This window comes from Saccostrea cucullata, unplaced genomic scaffold (assembly GCF_032062105.1).
Source record: "Saccostrea cucullata isolate Sc308-1 unplaced genomic scaffold, CSIRO_AGI_Scuc_v1 ctg99, whole genome shotgun sequence".
NCBI lineage: Eukaryota > Metazoa > Mollusca > Bivalvia > Ostreida > Ostreidae > Saccostrea > Saccostrea cuccullata.
The window spans coordinates 650,862-678,009 of NW_026939269.1; the positions used below are offsets into that span (position 1 = coordinate 650,862).

Here is a 27,148-nt window from a genome sequence, read left to right on the forward strand (position 1 = left end):
TGCCATTGTGACCTCCTATTTCAATTTTTGATCTGACATTTATTTCGGGTCTCCAAAAGTAAAGCATGGATTTTGCCACTAGAATTATATGGGAGGCAGAGGGTATTATTTCGTGAGCTCTAGTCTTGAATGGACGTTAGAGACTAATCGCTGTTTGTCTAGATCTTTTACATACAGGTAACTCTTGATGGCTCGAACTTCGATCTCTCGAAGTTCTTGATCGCTCGAAGTGAGTTTCCGGTCCCGAATTTTTCCCTAAATAATTCAGCAAATTTACTCTTGATTTCCCGATCTCTTGATCTCTCGAAACCCTTGATCCCTCGAAGTCAAAATGCAGTCCCGCTATGCATATTCTATTGAAATTTACCCTTGATACCTCGAAGTGGCTATTTGTTTACAACGTTACATAATTAGCAACTTTACCTGGACATGTATAATTGTTGAAGAGTTGCTGTGGAGTTTTTGTATACTGTGTGCTTTCGTTCTCTAATTATAAAGGAACTTTGTTTGAAGGTTAATCTGTGGGTTGTATGTTTCTTAAAAAGGAAAACACGGGGGTTTTTGGTGGGAATTTTACATCCCCTTTAAATTTACTTTCCAAGAAACACACCATGTACATGTAGCAACTCAAACCCTTTGCATTTCGTTTAATGTTTATTACCATCAGTTTTTTTAATTGTAATCTTCCAAAGTTCGCGATGAAAAAGTTCTTTTGTAACTTTTTTTGTGAAAGTTTTACATCCTGCCTTACCTTTGCGACTGCTAGATACTTAACCTTTGATGGCGGTATGTAACTCTATTTCTTCCTCTTCAGTGTTTTTCTCTACTTCTACATATATACCCAGCCATTTCACTCTGTTCATCTCCGTTAACTTTGGTAGCTTTACCTTGTCAGTTCTACTTTATTTTCATACTTGAAGTCTTCTATCAATGACGTGAAATAAATTGAATCTGCGATTTCTTTGGTAATTATTTTGTTTATTTTTCAATTATTAGTATTTTCAACGATCAGGAAAACTTTAACAAGACTTATCAAATAACATCATTGGTTTATCACCTTAACTAGTTTTGGTATCTTCCCATTTGTTAAGTTCAAAAACACCACCTAAAGACATGTTTTTGCAAGTTGTTTTTAAAACTTACAAAACCTATTTATCATAATTTGTAAATTTGTCCCTCGAATACCAATTGTTAGGCCTTTGTTTTTATACTGTACCGGCTAGGTAAAGTTCCGTATGCCTGATCAAAACATTGGGCTCACGGATTGGCCGGTCAACAGGGGTTGCTTTCTCGTCATAGGCACCTTAAACTTCCTCCTCTGGAATTTCCAGGGATCCGTGTTTAACACCATCTTTACATAATTGTATTGTTTATTGTTTTTTTTTTTTGGAGATAGATCAGTCTGCGTTATTCTTAACCTTTTAAGGTGACAAAAATCACCATAATGATTATTTCTTAAATATGTTGCATTTTTATGCATTTTTATGCGCCCGAATCGATAGATTCGGGGCGTATATATTGTTTTTGTCCTGTCTGTCTGTTTGTCTGTCTGTTATCAACTTTAACCTTCGCCATAACCTTTGAACTGTAAGGGATAGAGACTTCATATTTGGTATGCATACTCCACTTATTAAGCACTTTCAACTGACACCAAGGTCAATGACCTTGTGATCTCGACTGTGATATAAATGCTAAAAATAGCTTTTTACAAATATTGGCCATAACTTTTGAACCACAGGAGATAGAGAAATCATATTTGGTATGCATACTTCTCTAATTAAGTGCTTTCAAATGACACCAAGGACAATGATCGTGTGAGCTAGACTGTGACCTATATGCTAAAAACTGCTTTTTTCGAACTTTATTGCCGACGGGCGCATAGTGTTTCACAAACACATCTTGTTTCCTTGTTTAAAAATAATGATATTTGCTTCATAAGCTCAAGTACTGTATCTGTTAGCTGTCCCAAATTTTTATGCATCTACATTACAAAATTCTGAAACCCTATTATGTCTTGATGAGTGATATTACTGTAAACCAACTTTTATTCGCGACGACTTTATTTCGCGATTTACCAGGGATAAACTAGTTCGCGACGATTTATTTTCGCGATCAAGCCTTTTTGGATCTGTTGTTAATAGACACATACACTTTAAGGACCGGTTCGCGGCGAGAAATATTCGCGATGACGGGTCTCTCGCGAACTTCGCGAAAATTTCTCGCACGCGAATAAAAGTTGGTTTACAGTATATAATTATTGCTGTTTTGAGATCAATACATGTATGACGATTTAGCCACCTGAGAATTACAATGTTCACCAAGACTCAATTTGAATCTACGCCTTTGTCAGCTAGAACGCTTGAACATTTACCATATTTTCTGGTTAATCGCTTTAGAGAAATTTAAAATGATTCCATCTTATTTTCACCATGTATAATTTTATATCCCCTCTCAGAAGGACGTGGCTCTTCATCAGAGAAAGCTTCTTAATAAAAGGCAAAAATGTTCACAGTTTTCAGATCAACAATCAGACAAACAGTATTAGCATTGGAAGTACTTTTTATTTTCTTCGCAAATTTATTTCGATGGAAATATTGACTTTTATCACCCGCTGTCGTGAAAGCAAGGGGACATTAATGCTCATTCCTTTGCCCGTTCGTCAGTCTGTATGTCTGCCAGTCAGTCAGTCTGTCAAAAATTTAAACCATGGTCATAACTTTTGAATGAGGAAGAGATAATGCTTTCATATTTTACATGTACATTACCTGGGACAAAACCTCTCCAAATATGCTATGATTTTCCCCCGTGACCTTGATCTTCATGACTGACGTATTTTCAACAAAAAAAATAAGACTACATTAAATAAGTCATAACCTTAGAAAGAAAAAAAAATTGGGCTTTCATATTACACATGTGTATTACCTGTGGCAATACCTTTCTAAATATACTATGATTTTTTAACCCAGGACCTTGACAATGAAGTTTGACCTACTTTTAAAAAGTTGTTAACTTTTGAATGACAAGAGGTGTGACTTTCATATTTGACATGTACATTACTCGAGGCAAGATGTTTCGGAGCATACTACGATTTTTGAACCATTGGCCTTGACCTTTATGTTTGAGTTCATTTTCAAACAAGATGTGTTTGTGAAACACTATGCGCCCGGCGGCAACAAAGTTTGAAAAAGCTATTTTTAGCATATAGGTTACAGTCAAGGTCACAAGGTCACTGACCTTGGTGTCATTTTAAAGCACTTATTTAGTGAAGTATGCATACTAAATATAAAGTCTCTATCTCCCATGATTCAAAAGTTATGGCGAAAGTTCGAAAAAAAAATTTTAGCATAGAGGTCACAGTCAAGGTCACAAGGTCATTGACTCTGGTGTCAGTTGAAAGTTCTTAATTAGTGGAGTATGCATACCAAATATGAAGTCTTTATCTATTACGGTTCAAAAGTTATGGCGAAGGTTAAAGTTGACAAAAGACAGACAAACAGACAGACAAACAGATAAACAGACAGACAGGACAAAAACAATATACGCCCCGAATAAATTCGGGCGCATAAAAATAAACTTACCTTGGTGATGACTTTGGAATGACATATGATAAAACATTCATATTTGACACGATATGCCATAAAAATAGTATCTGCACCACTTAGACACCGAAAAAGGGCGACCACAATTCTCTGAATTTGCTTTTTTCCTGAAAAAATTACTATGCCGATGCTAATTTATTGACCAGCTTAAGAAGAAATTGAAATTTTGTAACTAGTCCTAGAGAAATATTTAGATTATATATTAGAGTCTTAGATTAGTTTAATAATTTTAGGTCCCACGGATGTAACTTTCATGCATAGAACAGAATTACATAATATTGTCGACATCTCATAAAGAGGGCGTTTTTGTCAGATTCGTAAAGGAGAAGACGATACACAAACTCAAACGATAAGAGAATTAAGTTAAAAGTTTTAAACATTGAAAATAGATATGCTAAAATAATCGTCTGTACGATCTTTGGAATAAAATAAAGTATTATTAAAAACCTATCTGTATTCAAATATATATGTTACTAGTATCACAGATGTGAGAAAGGAAAATGTTTGAATCCAATGAAAGAGTATGAGTTTATCATCAATTAACCTCTTTTTTTAGAATATAATGACATATATTGGAATGATAAGAATATAACTAATATTTCTAATGTCCCGAGTTTCTTGGACTTTATTCAAACATAATTATCAGTAACAAATCATATTAGACAGTAGATGAATCCCATTTTAATCGCAAACACATTGTATGAAAAGTAAAGTTCTAAAGATACTATTTTTAGTGTCAGTTACACTTTCTTCCAAATGAACAATTAAATCATTTCACAACCAAAACAAAAAAATCAGACAGTATTTATCCTTACATGATAAAAAAAATGCATTTAACTTTAAAGATATGAGTAATTAATATATAATTTTAATCCTTGTAGATCGAATACTAGCAATTTAAAATTAAGTCAAAGATTCTCAACAAAAGGCTAAATATTAAACAGATATGACTGACTCTGGTTTATTTCAATGGATACCTTGGGCTGACATATGAATGGAAGTAAGTGGGTCATTTTCCAAAAAAGTCCACTTTTTTGTCTTTTGATCAGAATAATAGGAAAAACAATTTTAGAGTGAATTTTTTTTTCCTGTTGGTTAATATACATGGTCATACAGCTTATAAGTTATTTTTATGATCATCTCCCAGGTGTTTTATAAAAAATATTCTATGCATTCCGAGTAAAATTTAACAGTAAAACCATGTCACATTAACAAAAATTTTATAACGCGCTTATTTAAATGATAGGGAAAATATTACCCTGTGAAGATATGTACAAATTTTGCACCTCATATTTATTGAATTCATTTGCAGATTAATTAAATATGATTGTTTTACTTATGCCGCCCACTAAAGACTAGTATTGTGCATTTAACATTCAGGAAGTGACATGTCCCTCCAGTTTATGCCATTCCTGTTACCAAAAAGAAAATGTTAAAATAAAAGTTATCTCACTTTCCTAGGAACTGTTTTAATGATCCACAATATATCATCATTTTCTGTTGTCTCAAGTTTATGAGCGCCATGATTTGAAAGTGAGTAAAGAAAGGGTTCAAAGGTCGATAAGTTTGTCTTATTGGTAGAGTATAATGAAAATATGTCCTATCTGTTACCTTCATAATATGCAAGTACTCTTTAAATTGTCTATTCTGCTAAAACAATCAGATTAACTAAGTTACAAAGAAACTGTTTCAATGTCTCGATGATGCAAAAAGAGTACGTTATACTTACTAACTGGTGATTTATACGAGAAACGTCCATCCTGTTACTGTCATTCCTGTTACCATTAATATGGTAACAGTAAGGAAAACTGGACTTCAAATCTTGAGTTTTAACAATAAAAACAATTACTTTTATTTTTCTAAGTAATATAAGTTTAATAACACATGTTAAAAAACTTCGTAAATCATATTGAAATAAGTTAGTGCTCAAATAGTGCCATTATAACTTAAACATGCACTCTTGTAACAGAATGGACAGAAATTGTAACAGGAGGGACAAATTATCCTGGTATTTATATACCTATTTAAGTTTCATCATTTGTTTTTCTTAAAATTATGAAAAATTCTTAGTTTTGCAACAGCATAGAGTACCTTTAATAAACAAAAATTGAACTGATAAATATTTTGATAGCACTTTACAATTAAATTTCGTAACAGGATGGACATAAATGTCTTTTATTGTCTCAAATGTGCCAGATTTGAAAAAAATCATGTTTTTATTCTACATTTATTTCTCTTTTCCTAACCAATAAATTTTAAAGAAGTCAATTTTTTATTTAAAATGTAGATTTCATTGTCCATCCTGTTACACTGTTTTGTCCATCCTATTACTGTTTTGTCCTTCCTGTTACCCGAGTCCTTACTGTTACCAGTATATTTTCCTAGTTTAAATTGCTTTGGCAGAGCACCTGTATAAATAACTTTCTGTAATTGTTTATTCTTATCACAAAAAAAATGTACAAGAATGTTTTTTTAAACAATAGCATATAAACATTCCGCAATAAGGCTTTTCATGAAGAAAAACCCGGAGATTTTGCTTCTGTTTGGTTTATGGTAGTTTGACATGCTTTTAAACGCTCATATATTAGATGAATGTCAAACATCTTGGCATTCAATGATAATTTTTTTCATTTATTAATGGTATACAAAAGATAATTTGATGAAAATTTTGAAATAGAGTTTTACAGCTCTTTTTATGAAAGTTACAGGAAGGACATTAAAGTTTAAATGACTAAGACAAAATATCAATATTTTTTAAAAGAAATATTTTCTTTTATGCAATGCAGTGGATTTTAGTAGTTTATTACTATACTATTCAAATAAAGTTGAAGAAATCATGGTAAAACCATTTTCATTTTTCAAAAATATGTCATTCAAAAAATGGACTTTTTTTGAAAATGACCCTTTAAAATTGTAAACTATTGATAATTGAAAAAAATGTCGCCTATTTATCTGAATACAGCTGTATCGTGTTTAAGGCAACAACAAGTGTTTTCTACTACTCATGTGGAAGTTTTTGAGTAAATTATTAGCAATATTATAACAGTCGGATAAAAAGGCGTACAAGTAGTGCTTATTGGAATTCTATTTCCAGTTTGTTGCAAGACCTGGTCTCCCGAAAACTAGAAAAATGCAGTAAATGAAAAAACTTCAGCTTTTTTTGAATACCAACTTCAGATTTCTTTTGTGTACAATTATAATTGTTTCAAACAAGGTAATTTTGTTTGATGATGTCAATTATAACATACAAAAAAATCCGACTTCTATTTTTATGGAAAAAAAACTGTAATCTATGAACACATAAGTCCTTGCTTTTAATTCATCGGGAGAAATAATGTAAAGAATGTGCAAAAAGTGTTGAAAAGTCGTACGTTTTGATGAGAATCCACAACTGACTTGCGCTGCACTTGAAGAATATGCTATATCACTGAAAGTCTGGAGTCTCTATTTCATAACAGAATATATTTGCAAGGAGAAAAGATACAGCTTGGTAGAGCATTAAGGGGGGACCTATGTCGTTCGACGTCAAAGCAGCGTTATGTGACGTCACAATAGCGACGTTTGTTTTTTTTCCCGCTGACTTTTGCAACTGTGATTATAGGCATAACATTGTTATTAATCAAAAACGTACACAGTTTACAAAAAGAAAATTTTTTCATCATTTAAAACAGTTTTATGATTTATGGAGTTTGTTAATATCAGAATTCTCTTCCTTTGGTTGATAATTCATAGCAATTTCAGTTGTGAAGAAATACCTCTATGATATGCTGATATATAAATGCAAAAAATATAAGATAAAATTCAGCAAAGACAGCGGCTTAAATTAGGGAAATATGTTTAATTTTATGATGACCATTTATTGTATTTTCTGGATAAAACTAGGAAAAAAATTAAGAAATGTACTTGTACCTATATTACTTATTGATTTATAGTGTATGTAGATTTTACTGTAGAAAGTCATTCTTAGGTTCTATTAGGTGTTAGTTGTTCATGGGGAAGGGGGGGGCAGAATGATTAGAATGAAGAAGAAAAGAGTTTATCTGTTTAAATTATTTCTTATCAAAAAAAAAAAATACTCGGTTTTGCAAAATAGTTTTATATTCAGATGTTTGTCAGTGCTAACTTACCTTTTTTTTTAGTGCAGAAAGGTCAATATATATGACAGAAGAGTACGAAAATAAAAGAAAACGTCATATTTCTCGTTTATTATATCATAAAGGTATACTTTTTTCCTTGTTAAAATAAAGAGAGGGGTCATTTCATTAAAAAAATATGAATTACAACATTTTCACACAAAGACTTTTTAAGATATTACCTGTTATGCATGTCGGAATTGTAAAAAATACGACACGAAAAACGGGGTGATACTTACATTGTGCTCCTTTATAATTTTTCATGTGAGATGAATTACAATGAATTTGCCTTCATTTCAAAGATACAAGTCATATAAATTAAATACATGTTGATTTCGAATGTGATTTGACATTTTTTGTTCTTTTTAGCGCATTTTTGGAGTAGAAAGATAATGTCTGAAAATAATCTATTTTTAGCATTTCACACTGTTTTTGCACGTGCTCCTGTGTAAAAATAAGCATATAAAGGTATTGTTTTTAATACCTAAAAATTAAGATCAAGTGGTCAGGAAAGAAATGTCAAAGTTTTGAAAAATTCACACAAAGACTTTTCGGACATAGGTCCCCCCTTAAGAGAGCGGTAAGGTATCCCTGTTTTCAGGGATTTTATGAAGTTTATAAAAATCCAGTATAGTTGTAATAGATTGAAAACACGTTGACGCTAACGTTTAAAGTATTAAACACTGAAAAAAAATTCATCCTTAGAAAGGGAACTGTGAGTGTAAGTTGGATTTTCAGACGTAGAATTATTAAAACCAATGTCTTCAAAGAAACAATAATTATAATGTGTTTTTAATATTCTTATCAACCACTATGAATTTGAATTACCATATATATACTGGATTCCAAAACTTCATAAAAATCCCCTACAATCAAAGATACATAGCAGGTTCCAGCAAATGTTCTACCAAGCCTCTTTCTTTACTCCTCACTACAATATTAACAGTAGTTAAGGGAAAACTTCAGGAGTAATGTGCAACAGTATATTCGAGAAGTGGTGTAAATCAGATGTGGATACTTAAAATTTCAAGGAACTTTAAGAAAATTTGAAATCACAAGATTTTACCAAAATCAACAGCAAGGAAACAATTTTCAACTTTGGACACAACCATTCCCCACGATAAGTCCAGGCTTTTTTGTAATATCATTGAAATCTACGTTTTCAATAAAACAATAAATCCTCACTACAATATTAACAGTAGTTAAGGGAAAACTTCAGGAGTAATGTGCAACAGTATATTCGAGAAGTGGTGTAAATCAGATGTGGATACTTAAAATTTCAAGGAACTTTAAGAAAATTTGAAATCACAAGATTTTACCAAAATCAACAGCAAGGAAACAATTTTCAACTTTGGACACAACCATTCCCCACGATAAGTCCAGGCTTTTTTGTAATATCATTGAAATCTACGTTTTCAATAAAACTTGAACTCGTAAATTTATTTACCTTTTCATTGGTCATTTGCAAAATAATTTTTACCAAAGAACATTCTAACTGTACACACAAGTACTCTGAAGTTAAGATAAAAAAGATGCTTGAGTTTCTGATTGACAATATGTAGTTTTTGGAGATCCGGGTCTTCCAATGGTAAGTTGGAATTTACAGTATCGACAGTCTCGTTTGAAGACATAATTATGCAAATTTTGTGGTCGATACAATCTCGTACGCAAATATTACCTATCGTTAAGTTAAATGCTGACTGACGTTTGTCATCCTTATTTTTAGGTCATTATTTACACAGTGAATTGTCTACGGATTTTCCCGTTTATCCCGATCATGACAAGGATCACACAGTGGCATGGAAAGCTCACTCCTCCATGGCGCCTGATCCCACCTCTGATGTTTATGCTTTGCTCTCTAGCTGAATGGTTTAAAAGTACTTTGCGTTTGAATACTGCTCCTTATCTTTATAGTTCACAGAGCTCTAATGTCAGTCTATTGCAACACTGTGAAAAGGGCGAAGATTGACTTTTTATAAAGATATTTTAATCTTATAGGATATTTTTAAAAATACAAATCTGTAAACATGGATTACACACAGACACCCTGAAATTTAATTACAGAGGTGGGTTCAAGTGCTTTGTAAAAGTAAGCATCCCGTGTAATACCCACTGTGAGCCCTAGTTTGTCTACTTTGTACTGATCAAGTAGACGGAATTTTTTCTTACCGTAATACTACCTCTGTCTCTTCGGCAAAATAACATCATGTACTCATGAATTGCGTAATAGTTTATTTAAACAACTCTTTCATAAAGCGTCGAATGTTCACAGTTCGCATATGCTAGAACATTTGGATATTTCTCGTGTTCTATATTTGTCTGACTGTGGTGATAATAAAGCATGGGGATTTCTTGTATAACCTTCTGATATCAAAACCATTATTGAAAGAAAAAAATAATTTTAATATCAAGCTCTTTAAATTCATATTCATAAATTCATAAAGAGTGATATAAGTGAACTCAACAAGAAATAGGGTACTGTGTGAATTCGGTACATAGCAGTAACTTTTTATCATTTTTATGGGTTTATGTTTAATATGAAGCATGTTGTTACAATGTTCCACTTAGCCTAGAATCGTAATAATTTATGACAACATCACGAAATCTAGGAGCTGAGACCATAATTTTCTGATCACATCCAGATAAATATACAATTTAGTTCTTTTCACTCCTAGCAGTTGCTCAGAATCCAAGATAAAAGTAAAAATAAAAATATATATCGTCTTGCATTTCTTAGTCTACTCAAAAACCCGACCACCGAGTTATAGATGCCCTCTCCCGATGTTTTAAAATATAATGAGATTTCAATTGTGAGGAACTAAGGAAAGAAATAGATCGCTGTAATTAGGAACAGCTCAGAGATCTCCAATGCGTTGTCAGCAGTGCAGTGATAGCATCGTTCGATTTTTGTCCTTCGGATTTCCTACACCAACAGGAAAGGGACAAGCGCTTAAACTCCATCACAGAAAATAACACCTATGGCTCGCCTTTTGCCAAGTTCTTGTCGTGGTCTTTTTCTTTAACGTCCCTTCATCAGTGGAACCCATGATTAGTTGACTCATGTTTAAACACTGATAAAAATATTTGTTTTGTACATGAAGGTGTTTTTCGGCGTCGTGTGTCATTTAAATGTATACATTGTAGGTGCATGTGATGAAACGGTAGCGATCCCTTACCTTTGACGGACCATATTTGGCGTTTAATTCAGGAAACAGCATGAAACTTATATGCAAAGGATGTCCACTTCTGGATTATATACTTAATATATCTGTGTTCGTAAAGATGCTGGTGCTCACCTGTCATTTATCCAAAACAGGTAAGACATTTCAATATCATTCATATTTTTAGACGTTTTGCTTCATATATTCGCACTTGTTGACCGCGATGCAATCTTTAATAAACAAATCATTAATGTATTATGTCCATTCATTAATACCAGACAGTCTGGGTCTGTCAAAGAATCAAGGAAATCAATAATGAGTTGGTTGATGCTACTGAGCATATGTGCATGCTCATCGTCAGCATTGCTTACAAATTTTCGCTGTATTCCTCGTTGTTGCATGATATTGAATCTATTGTCTTTTACTCTAACAGTGGAATATTTTCTATATCATAATATCATCTAAGGGTTGCCAGACTTGCAATAATAAGTGCTTTCCAACTTTGTGTAATCAATTCATCTGCTCTAGAAACTTGATCGCTTTGTATGTGCCTAATGTCACTTTATGATCTGCAGATAGCACATTTGTTTTCTTGCAAAGTCTGCAAATCGGTTCTCTTTACAGAAAGAATAAACGATTCCAAGACGATTTAATGTATCAACCGATCAAACCCGGTGTTCTGAACGCACCTGAAAGTTAAAAAACGAATAATGGTTCACTTCTTGTTTAACCCTGCATGTTTATCTTTGTATATATTTTCAACGCATGTCAGTTTATGTCTTTTAAACTGAATATATCGTCTTTCACTGAAATAAATTATCAAAGAAAAATGTCTAAGTGTGTTTTTATTCGGATGATAAATCATGAATTGTGTTTGTATTATTTGGAGCCGAATTACAATGTATGTACTATATATATATGTAAAAGAAAAGTTTGTCAGATTTATTTTTTTTTTAACTCCAAGGAATTTCCAGTGAATTAGCACATGCAGAAGAAAACTGATTATTGTATTGAAAAGAAAGGATTGTGTAATCCAGCTGAAAGATATTTAAATCGCCCACCAAGACATATAAGATAAAATAACTTCTCTAATTACTCATATTAACCAAAAACTTAAAGGTGTAAACGTTTACATCCTAAGCATACCTTTGGAAAAAGTCACCTATTGTATCACTGTTACTCATCACTTCTGTTGCATGTAGTGTCATATTTAGGTTTGAATCATGATATTTATTACACGTTAACAAATAGCAAAACATTGCATGTATTTGTTTGATGGGGTCAAATAAATGCATGTACGTTTGTTGTAATTTTGTAACATAAACTATTGTCAGAATGTTTAAAATCTAAGTTTGAGTGAAACAAATAAAATTTAGATACAAACCTGCATTTATCCCTAGCCGATTGTCACAGGACACTTTACTTAGAAAATCGCAATACATATTTATTACTTGCTCAGTGCAAGGGCCACGTTATGCATGGCGAATTGTTACTTTATAGAATTTTCCCGCTTTTTTTCTCATTAAAGTTGTTCCACTTTTACGTTTTAAAATTAAAACTAAATAGCAATATGTACTGCCTGCCCAGCTTATTTATTCAAAACACTTTCGCTTATTTTTAAAATGCAAAGGTTATACATTAAATGCATTTTCCCTGAAATTGTTGATTTCATGATATTTAATAATTGAGGTTGAGAGTATGATTTCAGAATTTCGTCACAGGAACACTAAATGACCGGTATAGAATCGCTTCTTCAAAACCTGGTCTTGTAGATTACTGAATCATCGATAGTGTAATTTCAAAGATCACACAAGAGAGGAATCAATGTATTTTCTTGTTAAAATAGGCTCTCTGTTTACACTTGAAATTTATGAGATGAAATTAGAATTATAAGAAAGGTTTTTTTCATAACTGCATTTCTCTGTTGGACAAACAACTCTTCCATAGATATCTAGGCAGACGTTTACATGGAATGTCGATAAATTTGAAAACTTTCTGGATAATGGAAAAGGAAAAGTACACTGGAAAGCTTTATTTATAAGAATGTGGTGAACTATAAAACGATCCCTCATTGAACCTGCATAGTTTATCTTATCTGTAAGGTTCATGCCAGGATCTCTATGTACTTCAATAAGTTATGCTTTGTTGTGTTTTTAAACCATGTTACAAGGGGAGTCTGTCATATTGAAACTAAACAATTTTATTACATTCTTTTTAATCAAGTTGACAATGTGTTTTATCAAATTAAGAAATATCTTTAGGGATCCTTTATGGGCTTCTGTATGTTAAGGAGACAGGGGTGCGATTTTAAGTTCCTGAAAACGAAAAACTATGTCAGTTCTGACGACCCCCCCTCACCCCCCCCCCCACCCCAAAAGATTTTGTCATCGAAGTAATGCTAATTAAAAAAAATCTTAAAAGTAGCCTCACCAAAAATTGAGGTACCTTACGAGGCATTTTTTTTTTTGAAAACAGAAATTGCAAAGTAATGAAATTTTTAACATTTTTAATGCATTTGTTATAATAAAAAGATATAAAAAGATATGTATTTAAACAACGTATCACTAGAACTTACTCTACGTGTGTGTGGGATGGTAGGGATTGTTTTTTATTTTGGTGAGGGTGTACTAAAACCCATGAAATAAATGTGAAAATGACTATAAATCGATGTATATTGGCGTTTTATAGTCATCCAATTAATAATTGAATGAGCAATATTGTGCTGTTGTAGTTCACACTACTTTGGCAAAATCCATAGAAATAATACTACATTAGGGTATTATTAAGTGTCAGTAAAGAAAAATTATATCATTTTGACTTTGGCGCAAATTCAATCTTTCATTAGGTCGAATGCTGACCGACGTTTAGAAGAATAAGTCACTATTTTTTCAAACTATTATCTACGGATTCGTCCATTTGCCTGATCCTAACAAGGAGTAACGGCGGGTATGCTCAGTCGACGAAAGATGTTTACACCTCCATGGCATCTGATCCCACCACTTATGTATTTAGAGATATTTGTTAGCTTTCCTCCAGATTTCTACAGTTCCAATGTAAGCTTGACTACTGTTCTTTGTTTTCACAAACTATAGAATTAAAGCAACTGCAGCGATATTTTACCATGAATTTCATATTGTTATGGTATTCTTCTCCAATTATTAATAATTTATTATTATATGCATTTTTTGTTTATTTTAAAGATGGAAATATTTCATGTTTGAGCTGTACTGAGGCACTTAATCTCAAAAAAGTTCTAGAAAAAAAACTTAAAGTACATGTATTCGCTATAATTTACGATAGTAAAATACAGTTAACTATAGGGGTTTTAGGGAAGTACAAACTAAATGCACAACCCCTGTATTTGTTTGTGGCCAGTAACAAGTTTTTTTTTTTTTAATTAAAAATTCTTTCAATGATCTCTTTTTTAATCAGAAGGAATCTTTTCACCACAAAATTGTGTTCAAAGATGTGTCTTTTACATAATACGATATTTCTCTCATTTTTTGCCGATGAAATCTTTCATTTCGTAATTGTAGAATTTTTGAAATTCTCGATGTGCTTTATTTCTAGTAGTAGTTACCACAGCTACAAAAGCATCTGCTCTGTTTTAACTTGACAGAAAGTCAATGTAGCTTGAGAGGAAGTCGATGTACGGATAGCCAGTTTGACATTTGTTACCTGATAATGCTTCTTAATTTCACTGAGGACACGACAAAATGCATTAGATTAATGAGCATGCATGATGTATGATTTTATCTCTTTATTAATGAGAAGTTAAGAAGTTGTTTGCTCTTTTCAGTAAATGAGCTCTATTTCCGTCTGTTAAAGAGAGCGGAAAATAAAATATTTGTGTTGTATAGATATTCTAGTATTTAGATCTATTCAACACTTTAAACCTGAATGTTAAAAAAAATCACAATTTATTTTATTTTTAACACGTTAGTTGAACCGATTGTAATAAGTCGTATAATTATTCCAACTCTCTGTAATCCAAATAAAACAAATTTACCACATTATAACCCTATTATCACCCAACCACAGAATCAATAGCCATGCTTCCACGTCTCGCCGTATTGTTTCAGTCTGCAGGTTGCCGCAGGGGCATCATTCGGCAGGTTCTATGATAAGATCTTTGAGAACTAAATGGAATATATTGGTATCGAGAGTAACCTATTATTGCGCGTCTCATGCCATTTATGCCTTTGGGGAATGTGACCTCAGGTGAACCTGTTGACCTCGTGGTCGCCTCTGTGACAGATGCTCTGAGAATATTTGATTTGGATATGTGTAACGTAACCCGATCTTGGGTGTTACAAAAATTATGTGAGTCCTCTTATTCCTGTGATATACCTTAATTAATCAACAAGATTTGTTTATCTATAAAAATGAATTTATTCAAACAATAACAATAATGATTTATGATGAATTAAATACAAACAGAGTATACTTATGGATAATGGGACAGGATATATAATAGTCAGCTGATTGGGTTCCTCAATATCAACAATGGGATAGTACGTTCAGCTGATTCAGGTTGGGTCAGGATATATAATAGTCAGCTGATTGGGTTCCTCAATATCAACAATGGGATAGTACGTTCAGCTGAATTAAGTTGAGTCAGGATATATAATAATCAGCTGATTGGGTTCCTCAATATCAACAATGGGATAGTACGTTCAGCTGATTTAAGTTGGGTCAGGATATATAATAATTGGGTAGATTGGGTTACCCAATATTGGATATTGGATAAATTTACCCAATGTGAGGGCCTCAGTTGGGACTCTGAGTTGGTCAGATGTTAAAGGGGCTGACCAACCCCCCAGACTGAAGAAAAAGTCTAAAGTGCCTTCTTTATATACCTTTTGGTATTCCGGTGCGAATTAGTTCACGTGCGAATAACAAGCGGTACCGCCAGTATTCGCGCGACGTTTGTATGGTAACACTCATAACTTTTGCATCAAGTAAAGGCTTTAGCATTACAAATGCGGGAAAAGGGATGATTTGTTGTTTGGGAATTGTTTTGGTAACGATGCCAAGTTGGATTTGGGTACCTTGATTGAATAACAATGCCAGACGGCCATAAGTTATTACGATCTGTGGAGGAAATTCGGGTTTGTACAATACAACGAAATGATATTCATGAAATAAACATATACAATGAATTATAAAGCATACATTAATAACATACGATGATTGGTAATATTCCCATGATATCTACAAATAAAATTACGATACGTAGATTAAATATTCAGGGCATAATTGGGGTGATCCAATCTGTGGGTAATTTTAGTCATGGGGAAAATCCGTAACATATGATTTGTTTTAAAATTTGAGATTGGTGACAAAAATCAAATTTCATTTATAGTCAACGCATGTAAAAAAAAAATGAATTTATTTTCTAATGTTATTATTTAATTATTTAAGGAATGAAGCTTATTTCAACTTATGTTATCCGATATAACATAACTTGGGGCAGTTTACGCTTTATAAACCGCGAAGCGGTTTATAAATAAGCGTAAACTGCCCCAAGTTTTGTTATATCGGATAATAATAGAATCATTCATTACTACGAGTGAGGGATAGTGAAATTTCACCGAGGGGACAAGATTCACGGTCTAGGACGAGGCTTTGCGAGTTCTAGACCGTGAATCTTGGTCCCGAGGTGCAATTTTACTATCCAACACGAGTAGGTTATGAATGATTATTTTTCTCGCATTATTTTATCCAAAATAACGGCCTGTCAATGACGTCGCCATGATGGGGCTAAAAAAATTTTTTTAATTTTCCATCTAATTAAAAATCTGAATACACCATCGGAGAGAACGTACCTGAAAATGGTTTACACGTAGTGTAAACTTATAAAATAATTTTCAGTCCGTGTAAATTAATCAGAAAGATAAAAACTGGGAATAAAAAACTTATCTATCCGACAGCGTAAAAGAAGAATCATTCCGCGATCTAAAAATAGTGCCATTAAAAAAGTGAAAATACGACAATATTTTGAATGAAAATAAGTTTATATTAATAAGTTAAATGACAACAGTTTAATTATGTGTTATATTTTTTTTACATTGTTATAATTTCTTTATATAATGACGGAATGTTTACGTTCTCGTTCGTGGCGTAGTAATACACAGTGTAAGACAGAAAAATCTCACACTGCTGTCTCACACCTGACAAGTCAATCTTACACTGGTGATTATGCGAGAAATTAATGTCAAGCGGAGTGATACGTTTTTGACGTAACTCATTGTGACGTAGGCAAGTTATGTTATACGAAATGGATTAAATCTTTTACCCAATCAAATGACGTGTTACAACTGAAATTAAATTAATATTTTTGAAGAATAAATAAAATACTGCAATGGTACTTTAAAAAAGCAGAAAAATACATCGGCATACATTGCCTGTGATTCATGTAATTGATTTCATGAAAAAAGAAACATATGGAGATAACGAACAGTATTCAAGATCAAAAATCCATAAAACAATACAAAATAGGAGCAGAGGAAACACGGACCTCCAAACCATCAGATTTGGGATCAGGTGCCATAGAGGAATGAGCATCCCGGCCCTGCCGACAGGTCACACCCGCCGTCTGCTCTTTGTCATGATCAGGAAATAACGGGGAAATCCGTCCTCAATTCAGTGTATAAGTAATGGACTTAAAATTAGTATGAAAACGCCAGTCAGCATTTGACTCAATAATAAATTGAATTTGCTGACAAGGTCATTGTATCGACCATAGAACTTACGAAATGATGACATTAAACGAGACTGCTGAAATTCTTGTTTCATCATTTTTTGTCAATAATTTACCTCGTTTTAGAAATTGTTCATACACAGAACATGCTCTTGCATATCAACTGAGATATGTAAACTATTTATGCAGGTGATGAAGGTGTATTGCTGCATAAGCAAAAGAGGTTGACGATTGAAAAGTTAAAGTCATCACGTTTATCATAGAGCTTGGTTGTAAGATTACAATTAACGTCTTTCTCAAGTGAAATATTCAAATATAAACAGATGTGTCAGACTCTGTGGTTTCTTTTATCTCAAGCTCTCCAGGATATATCGTATCGACATAAAAATGAAAATTACCAATGTTAATTGACAATACGTCGTCGATATATCTGAAAGTCGAGTTGAAGGCCACATCAAGTGTTTTCTTCTTTTCACGCATAAGATTTGACAAATTCTGCTTTATATTTTTTTTAAAACAACTTATAGGTAAAAGAAATGATAATTTCTTCAACTTTTGTTTGTCATTTTTTCTTGAAACAAGACTTGGGATTGTGGAGCAATGTATCAAAAAAGACAATATACAAAACTCGTTTAGGACGAACACGGATATTGTGAATTTACGGATAATATGGCGAAGTCATCTTGGATGCCCAGCTATATAAATTTAATGAATTTCTGAAACGGTTATAAAGAATTACGAATATAACAAAGTATTTTCATAGGTCCCAGTGATTTCGTTATAACCGAGTTTTGCTGTGTATATGTATTGATAAGTAGCTGTACTAATTTCGCGTACTATTATAATAACAGAACACATAATTTTGTATATGTATACGGCCTTTCAGCCGAACATCTGTACCTTTCCCTCTGGAACATTTTGGATTAAGTTTATATAATATATCACACTATGTGTGCTGATTTTTGTGTCTTTAAACCACATCTAAGAGTTAAATCTGTCTATAACGATACGTTTATTACTTACAATACAGATTATTACTGACACAATTTGCAAACACTTGTATTCACACACGATAAAATTAATTTAGTTTACTTTGATGTAAACTCAGATTCCCTACACTTCTATTGGCCTCAAATCCTGTAGATATAAACAGATGGAGACATTGATTTCCTTTAGTCTTTCTTGAGATCTTTTTTATTTATTTTTTATTTATCTAGTTCTATGAAATGATTATATCTTTAGATACAGGCGAAGTGTAGTCCAAAATTTTGACAATAATACCGGAAAGTATGTTATTTTGTGTAAATCAATAGCATAAACAATTATTAACATTGAGTGTATTGTGAACTTTCCACAGAAATAATAAAGATTTATTTATTCCATTGCAGATGCAAATGCTTGCACTGGGACTTGTGAAGAAAAGTTCTTTGACATGCAAAAAGGATGTAACGAATACGAAACAAAGATAACGAAATATGACAACTTTGAACAAAGCACAGAATTATGTCGGTAAGAACACTGGAATACAATATGATAAATTCTTTTTAAAAATCTAATTCTACAAACAAGTACTCCCATGTTGATATTAAAAATATGCACGGGGTCCCTTCGGTGTATTATGTATGTTGCAATTACATAATATGTACTCAGTTTGGTCTGTTGTAATGTGCATTACACAATATGTTGGTTTGATTGGCAACCTAGTATTTTTTTAACAGGATTTTTAATATATGACTTTTATTTCATCACATACATTTTGCAAAAATCTAGCTTAAAATCACTGAAGACCTAAGATTGAAAGATCTTTGAAAGATCTTCACTTAAATGTGCTGGAGTTTTTCATTGACATTATCTATGAAATCTTTTGAGATTAATGACTTAAACTTTACAATTGTCAACTTCCCTTACTTATGCAGCAATATACCTTCATCACCTGCATACGGAGCTTATATATCTCAGTTGATTCGATGAGCAAGAGCTTGCTCTACGTATGAACAATTTCTAAAACGAGGTAAATCATTGACCAAATGTTGGTGAAACAAAGCATATCGGCAGTCTCGTTTAAAGTCACCATTTCGTAAGTTCTATGGTCGATACAATAACCTTGTCAGCAAATACAATTTATCATTGAGTCTAATGCTGACTGACTTTTTTTAGACTCATTGTTATCCTATTATTTCTACACTGGATTGACAACGGATTTTTCCGTTATTCCCAGATCATGACAAGGAGCACACGGCGGGTGTTACCGGTTGGCAAGAGAGGCTCACTCCTTCATGGTACCTGATCCCACCTCTGATGTTTTGGAGGTTCATGTTTGCTCTGCTAGTATTTTGTATTGTTCAATGGACTTCTGATCTTGAATACTGTTCTTTATCTTCTTATGTTTCATCAAGTAATATGCAGATATATATGTAGAAATATAAAGTCATTATATAATTTCTATTTCTAAAAACTGTCTGCTGAACAATCTTGAATTCAACGAATTTGATATTTCATACGAATTCTCATGTTAGTCATTTCACAGTTGTTTTGATTTCACGATATTAACTAAATTTCTTATTAATATATAGTGTCATTTGTAAATGAATAGTATGAGGGTCATTCAATAAGTGATGCAATATTCAATAATCATAATAAAGACTGAGACATTCAATTTTATTTTTTTCACATTTGAAAAGTTCTATTAAAGAGGTCCTAAACAAAGAAACCCCCATAAATTTTCCTGTTGTCTTCGCAAAGAAATTTACTTTTAAAGTAAGCATAGTCACTGCACTGAGCAGAAAGCTGTTTATAAATGATCTCTGACAAGAAGATGAAAAAACAGCGTATGTTAAAATTGTGCTTTTTACATAAACTGCCGAAAAACTCTTATTTAAGATATGATTTTCATATGTAAAAGAATGATCTTTAACGCTGTATACTTTTCGGATGGATTCCATAATTCAGAAGAAAAAAGGGAGTTTAAATATAACAGTAAATCTGGTTGACTGAAATTTGTGGGGACACCAAAAAAAATATTGATGTTATGTGCCACATGATACCTAAAAATGCTAAATCTAATGGAAAGACATCGTTAAGATACTAAACATTTAGAATCATCAGAGCATTTTATAGAATTCTAAAAAAGGAAAAAAAAATTGCAATATTTCTATCAGATAGGTGCCCTATTTTCTCACAAATGCCTCAGAGAAAACACGTGCTAAATGTGCAAACGGTCTAATTAAAAACAATTTTTTTTAATAAATAAAAGATTTTTTAAACTTGCTTGATAAATGACAAAACATAAATGTACATTTTTATAGCCGAAAAATAATATTAATAACAAAAAAAAATTGGAATCAAGAAAAGGTTTCATTTTATCATGATGAAGAGAAGTAAGGGCTCCAAAAATTTTTTAATAGTCTTTGTATTTAGAGGGGTCCATCAGAACGAATACATTCATCAAAATAAAGGACTAGCTATGGTTACTTTTATCTTAGAATTACACCAAGTAAAGTTAAAAACAGATTTCCTGCAATGGTAGTCAAAATTTCGATGACCAGAGTATTTTTTCTGTTCCTTACAACGCAGAACTTTGCATCTAAGCTTAAATAGATAAATAAGATTTTGAAGAAAAGAAAGTAAACAAAACTTTTCCATCGCTCATAATAGCTAGATCTAATCCATTGTGAGATCTTTTTATTCCAAAAACACATGAAAACAATCAAAGGAAGATTATATAATGTCATATAAGTCACGAGAAATGATATTCATCGGTGTCTTTGGGGCATTCCTTAAGATGAGTATGCTAAAGTTTTCTGTTCATTGATACAAAGACATAAGACATTTGTAAAGGGCAAAAGGAAATGTCTTGAGGCATTGGAACTATTAAGAATATGTATTGCGTACTTTCCTTATTTTTAGGTAACATGTTGCATTATTAATGAATGACCCTAGTATATAAATGAAAAAAAAGTATTCAAGCTCAGAATTCCATTAAAAAAGTACAAATCAGCAGGAGCAGAACTGACTTCGTAAACATCACAGGTGATCAGGACTGAGTTGCTCAAAACATTGCTTATCGTTAACCTCCGGTTAAATCTCTTATCCAGCGGTTAACTTTGAACCATTGGTTAAATTCTGTTGCTCAAAATTTATCCACTGGTTAACTTTGCTATCCAGTGGTTATATATTGGCTAAAGTTAGCCATTCCACAGAGGTGGGATAAGTCTCCTAACCAGTGGATAATTATGACTAACAAATTATTATTTGTTGTAAATTTTGGAGGATAACAAAAGAAACAAAGGAGTATAGATATTGCAATCAAAAAATTAATGTTAATGAATACTAAAAAAAGACATTCATTTATAAGTCAAGTTGAAGTGGCTCTGTAGCAATATTAGGCAGGGATAACGAAACTGTAAGGGATATGATAGGTTTTCAAGTCTTTATCATCATCAGAAATGTTTTAAATGGACTCTTTCAAGGATTAATTCCTTGGCATTGTAAAGGATCTTACTGAGTGACCTTCTCCTGCTAAAAATAAATAATAATTATTATAGGTACGTTTTAAGGGGGCCGACTGGGGTTTTATTGCGTGAAAACTACAATAGCGAAACTCTTCATTTTTGTACCTTATATAACTTCAATACCTTCAGTGTACATGCAAAGTTTGGGGGAAATCCCAGGCCTTTAGATCCCTTAGAAAAAAAAATTGAGGTGTTATGAAAAAAAAAAGGTATGGAACTCTTTTCATAGGGTACCTACTTTCGCCAAAAACAATTCTTTTAAATCAGATGCTTTACAATTTTACTTTCTATCCATATCTATTCATATATAAACGATGATCTTAATTACTACCAAAGTTCATTCTGCAATTCCGTATACTTCTTGAGATATTCTGAAATCAATTCCAAAATTGACCTTAATTTTCTTACTCGACATCAGCTTACACTACCCGGTATTATGCCGCTTACATTAATTTTACGCTGCTGATATTTTTGTTTAAAATCCTTTATGAACGACTAAAGTTAGAGTTATAGAACGACCTGCTGAAATGAAATAAGTTCTAATAAAAGTAATTAATAGAAGACCGGTTCGATAACGTACGTAATATACCGGTACCTTATAGTTACATGCAAACATGGCGAATATTCGAAAGAAGACGAGAAGGCACTACTTAGTTAATTAACTATTAAATAATATTGCAATAAGTACAGCCATTTCTATGCTCAATTAATTTAGTTTTCACATTGCTTAGAACAAGAAAGAGAAATGTTTGTGTTAAAAAGATAAAATACAATGTTATTATGTACTATTTGTGTAAACATGCAAACGCAAGCCTTCAGTTAAGTTATTTGATACAAGTCCACGAAATGCTTCATTAAGGGTGTTCGGTTGAATTGAGTTTGATTTTTACAACAAGTATTTGCCAATAAATGATTCGAAAAAGAAAAGTTTATGCCAGCATTGTTTATATTAGTAATGTACAATTTCGGTTGCTTTGAAAGAAAATAAAGTGTTATAGTAAAAACAACAAAATAGGCAAAAATTATTGATTACGCTTTAACATCTGAAATTCCATCAAAAATGTACTGAAATTACACCCTTGCAATGAAAAGGGTAGGCAGGTCTGTTATCCGTTTTCCATAACCTCGAAATTATATACAGGATATACAAACGTACATAGGTATGTAACGGTGTATTTAATAAGATATTGAGATTGAAAGAGAGAAAGCAATAAAAGTAATTCGGGCTCCTGGAAAAATTTGAAATCATGAGAGGTTGTTTTGTGTCCTATATATGCAGGCAGATGGATGATTCGATATGCATTATAAATTCTTATAAAATCCTGTCATCCCTACCCCGGGCTATCTCTGCTATGACCCAAATGATCAAATGTAAACTTAATTGCAGAGAAATTCTTAAAATATCTTTGAATTGATTGATTTCTATTGTACAGAAAATCGTACATCATTTTTACTGTTTTATACATATAGGATCTTTGTATGACGCACGAAAGACATGTACGTCAATGGCGTCGTCTAGCAAAATGAACGTCGGAATGGACGTTACCATCGCTTAAACACCACTTTTTATCATTATTTGCGATGTATTACACTTAATCAGATATAAGCAAGTCATATATTGTGAGAAAGACAAAGTTCTTAACTTTTGAGTCAGATAAACATAAATTTATTTTAATGTTCGGCGAATATCGACCAATACCGTACTTTGTTCTTTAACCAGTAATTTGAGCAACCCAGTCCAGGTGTCACCAAGGAGTAAGCCGTCCTGTGCTCCTTCTCATAATTGGAAATTCAGTGTGAAAATAATATCATAACAATTAGTTTAAAAATGTCAGTTAGCACTTGCCTTTTTAATAGATTGTATTTGCTGACAAGTTCATTGTATAGACCAAAGAACTCACAAAATTAGGACTTTAAAAAGAGACTGTTGACATTCATTCTTGTTTCATCAACTTGCTTGTCAATAATTTACCAAGATTTGGAAACTGTTTATAGGAAGAGCATACTCTTACGTATGGAATCAACTGAGATATATAAATCCAATATGCTGGTAATGAGGTATATTGAAGCATAAATGTTATGGTAAATTATTAGATAAAGAAATGTCGTTTCAACTAACTTTTATCAACTAACAGTTGTTAAACTCAGATTTTCCAGTGATTTTCAATTATTTACTTTGTTACAATAGCGACTCAAAGTCGGATGTGAAATAAGCAAATATTTCTCGCGGGCGATTTAGAGTAGTTAAATTTAATATCGCGTTGTTTTCTATATAACGTATTTTGCATAATTCTCAAATCTCAATATGATGTCCATATTTTGCCTTTATTTTACAGAAGCCTGGTAGATTTTCTATTTTGTGTTGGAAATGTAGCTCCGATGTGTTTAGATAAAATGATGGAGCTAAAGGCGCCCTATTTCCAAAGCCCTTATGACTGTCATATCACAGATGAGGACTTAACTAAAATTCAGAATTATAAATCTTGTAAACAACTCACTACATCCAATAGTATAGATCCCTCCACAGTAGCTAGCCAAACATATGATCCGAACACAAAGTCTTTTTCTGTAACATTCCAAACTTCGAGCCCGACCAATCAGCACCAGAAGGAATCGAACATATACCTGAAAAAAGAGATATAAAACTCAAAATTTATTTTTTGTTGAAAATGGTGCATTGTGTAATTTTTTTTTTACATGATTGAAATATCTTTTTATTTTCTATAGTAATTAAAAGTAATTGCCAAAAATCAAATATTCCAGATATGTAAATGTACATTCAATTTTTTAGACAATTGTTTCAACACAGGATGAAAGTTGCATTGTGATATTAACACTTTAATGATAAAAATATTAAAATGGGTTGGTACTTTAAAACAGTTTTCCACGTATTTTAAATTTTCAAAAATCACATTTTCAATTAAAAAAGGGGAATTTTTGATATCAAAAAGACTGTTTTTGCTTTTTGAAGATCGAATAGGATTATTTGGGTTAAAATATGTGGGTTCTTTTTTTTTACCAGTTATTGATAAATGAAGATAAATAATGCACCATACTTAACGTAAACCGTAGGTGGATCTTGCTCACCATGGGGCCAAAGTCCTGGTTCTTTGAATTTAGTCTTAGACGTATTGTCAATGCTATGGTTAATTATGTTATTTATAAGGACAATCTGAAAGAAGTATTTATTTGTGATAAATTTGTTTTATATGGCAGCTTTGATATAAAACACCAATTAACTATATATATATATGTGTGTATAGCTTTTATCTGAGTAAACGTAGGTCCAAAACTTGTGTTGTATGAAATCTGATCCCAATGTACTGAATATGAAAAATCCATAAACATGCGATTGAAATAGTGTATATTTGTATAGGTGAGAGTAAAAATTGTTTAATTTTTTATTTTATATATAAAAGGTGCTTTCATTTTTCTTGTGTTTTATTTGATTGTTTGTGCATGTGTGAAACATGGTAAGCCACGTAAAAGTTGACCATGATCACAAAAATTTTAACTGTATGTATCGTTTACAATATCAGTCACTAAAAGGAACTAAAGTCAGTTACTGACAGTTCAGCAAATTTAATGATTTGCTTTTTAAAAAATATTAGACAAAACAATTTCATAAAATAATTTATTGCAACTTCCCTCTTGATGACCGAGCTGAAGTTACAAAGAATTCTAAGACGTTAATGTGCTATATTTTTGAATGATTTTTGAAGTTTTTGAATGTCACGATAATTGAAAAGTGTATTTCACAAATCATTCCGTATCTGTATAATTTGAAATTTTAGTTCTAGTCTTTTAACTTAGAAAATACAGTATGTTAATACAAGGGTAAATTTTTATAGTTATAAAGGAAAACTACGTTTGTTTCTCTGTACAGTCTGTTCAGAAATATTACTCTTATTTTATTATTTATTTATACATTCCAATCTTTTGAAAGTTTATATATACATTGATAGGAGTTGTACATTGTTTTTATTATAATATATGCTTTAATTGGTTTAATTATCTTACACACCATTGTACAAGCTTTCTCCACATATTTATTAAGATGTTGAAAATTGAATATTAAAATTGAATTCGAAATTTGTTGAATGGCAATACAGTTTTCCACGTATTTTAAATTTTCAAAAATCACATTTTCAATTAAAAAAGGGGAATTTTTGATATCAAAAAGACTGTTTTTGCTTTTTGAAGATCGAATAGGATTATTTGGGTTAAAATATGTGGGTTCTTTTTTTTTACCAGTTATTGATAAATGAAGATAAATAATGCACCATACTTAACGTAAACCGTAGGTGGATCTTGCTCACCATGGGGCCAAAGTCCTGGTTCTTTGAATTTAGTCTTAGACGTATTGTCAATGCTATGGTTAATTATGTTATTTATAAGGACAATCTGAAAGAAGTATTTATTTGTGATAAATTTGTTTTATATGGCAGCTTTGATATAAAACACCAATTAACTATATATATATATGTGTGTATAGCTTTTATCTGAGTAAACGTAGGTCCAAAACTTGTGTTGTATGAAATCTGATCCCAATGTACTGAATATGAAAAATCCATAAACATGCGATTGAAATAGTGTATATTTGTATAGGTGAGAGTAAAAATTGTTTAATTTTTTATTTTATATATAAAAGGTGCTTTCATTTTTCTTGTGTTTTATTTGATTGTTTGTGCATGTGTGAAACATGGTAAGCCACGTAAAAGTTGACCATGATCACAAAAATTTTAACTGTATGTATCGTTTACAATATCAGTCACTAAAAGGAACTAAAGTCAGTTACTGACAGTTCAGCAAATTTAATGATTTGCTTTTTAAAAAATATTAGACAAAACAATTTCATAAAATAATTTATTGCAACTTCCCTCTTGATGACCGAGCTGAAGTTACAAAGAATTCTAAGACGTTAATGTGCTATATTTTTGAATGATTTTTGAAGTTTTTGAATGTCACAAAAATCACGATTATTTTAAAATTAACAAAATATAAACTCGGTAAAATATAAGTCTGAAATTTGCATTCTTAA

At 31.9% G+C, this 27,148-nt stretch overlaps 1 protein-coding gene across 1 annotated transcript; it reads left to right on the top strand.

Moving 5' to 3' along the window:
- Positions 1–710: 710 nt before the first annotated feature.
- Positions 711–24,750, top strand: LOC134252686 (uncharacterized). Its single transcript, XM_062735183.1, has 4 exons — positions 711–786; positions 10,877–11,048; positions 18,985–19,105; positions 24,444–24,750. The coding sequence occupies exons 2-4, from the start codon at positions 10,949–10,951 to the stop codon at positions 24,748–24,750; spliced, it is 528 nt and encodes a 175-aa protein (XP_062591167.1). The 5' UTR covers positions 711–786; positions 10,877–10,948.
- Positions 24,751–27,148: the final 2,398 nt, after the last annotated feature.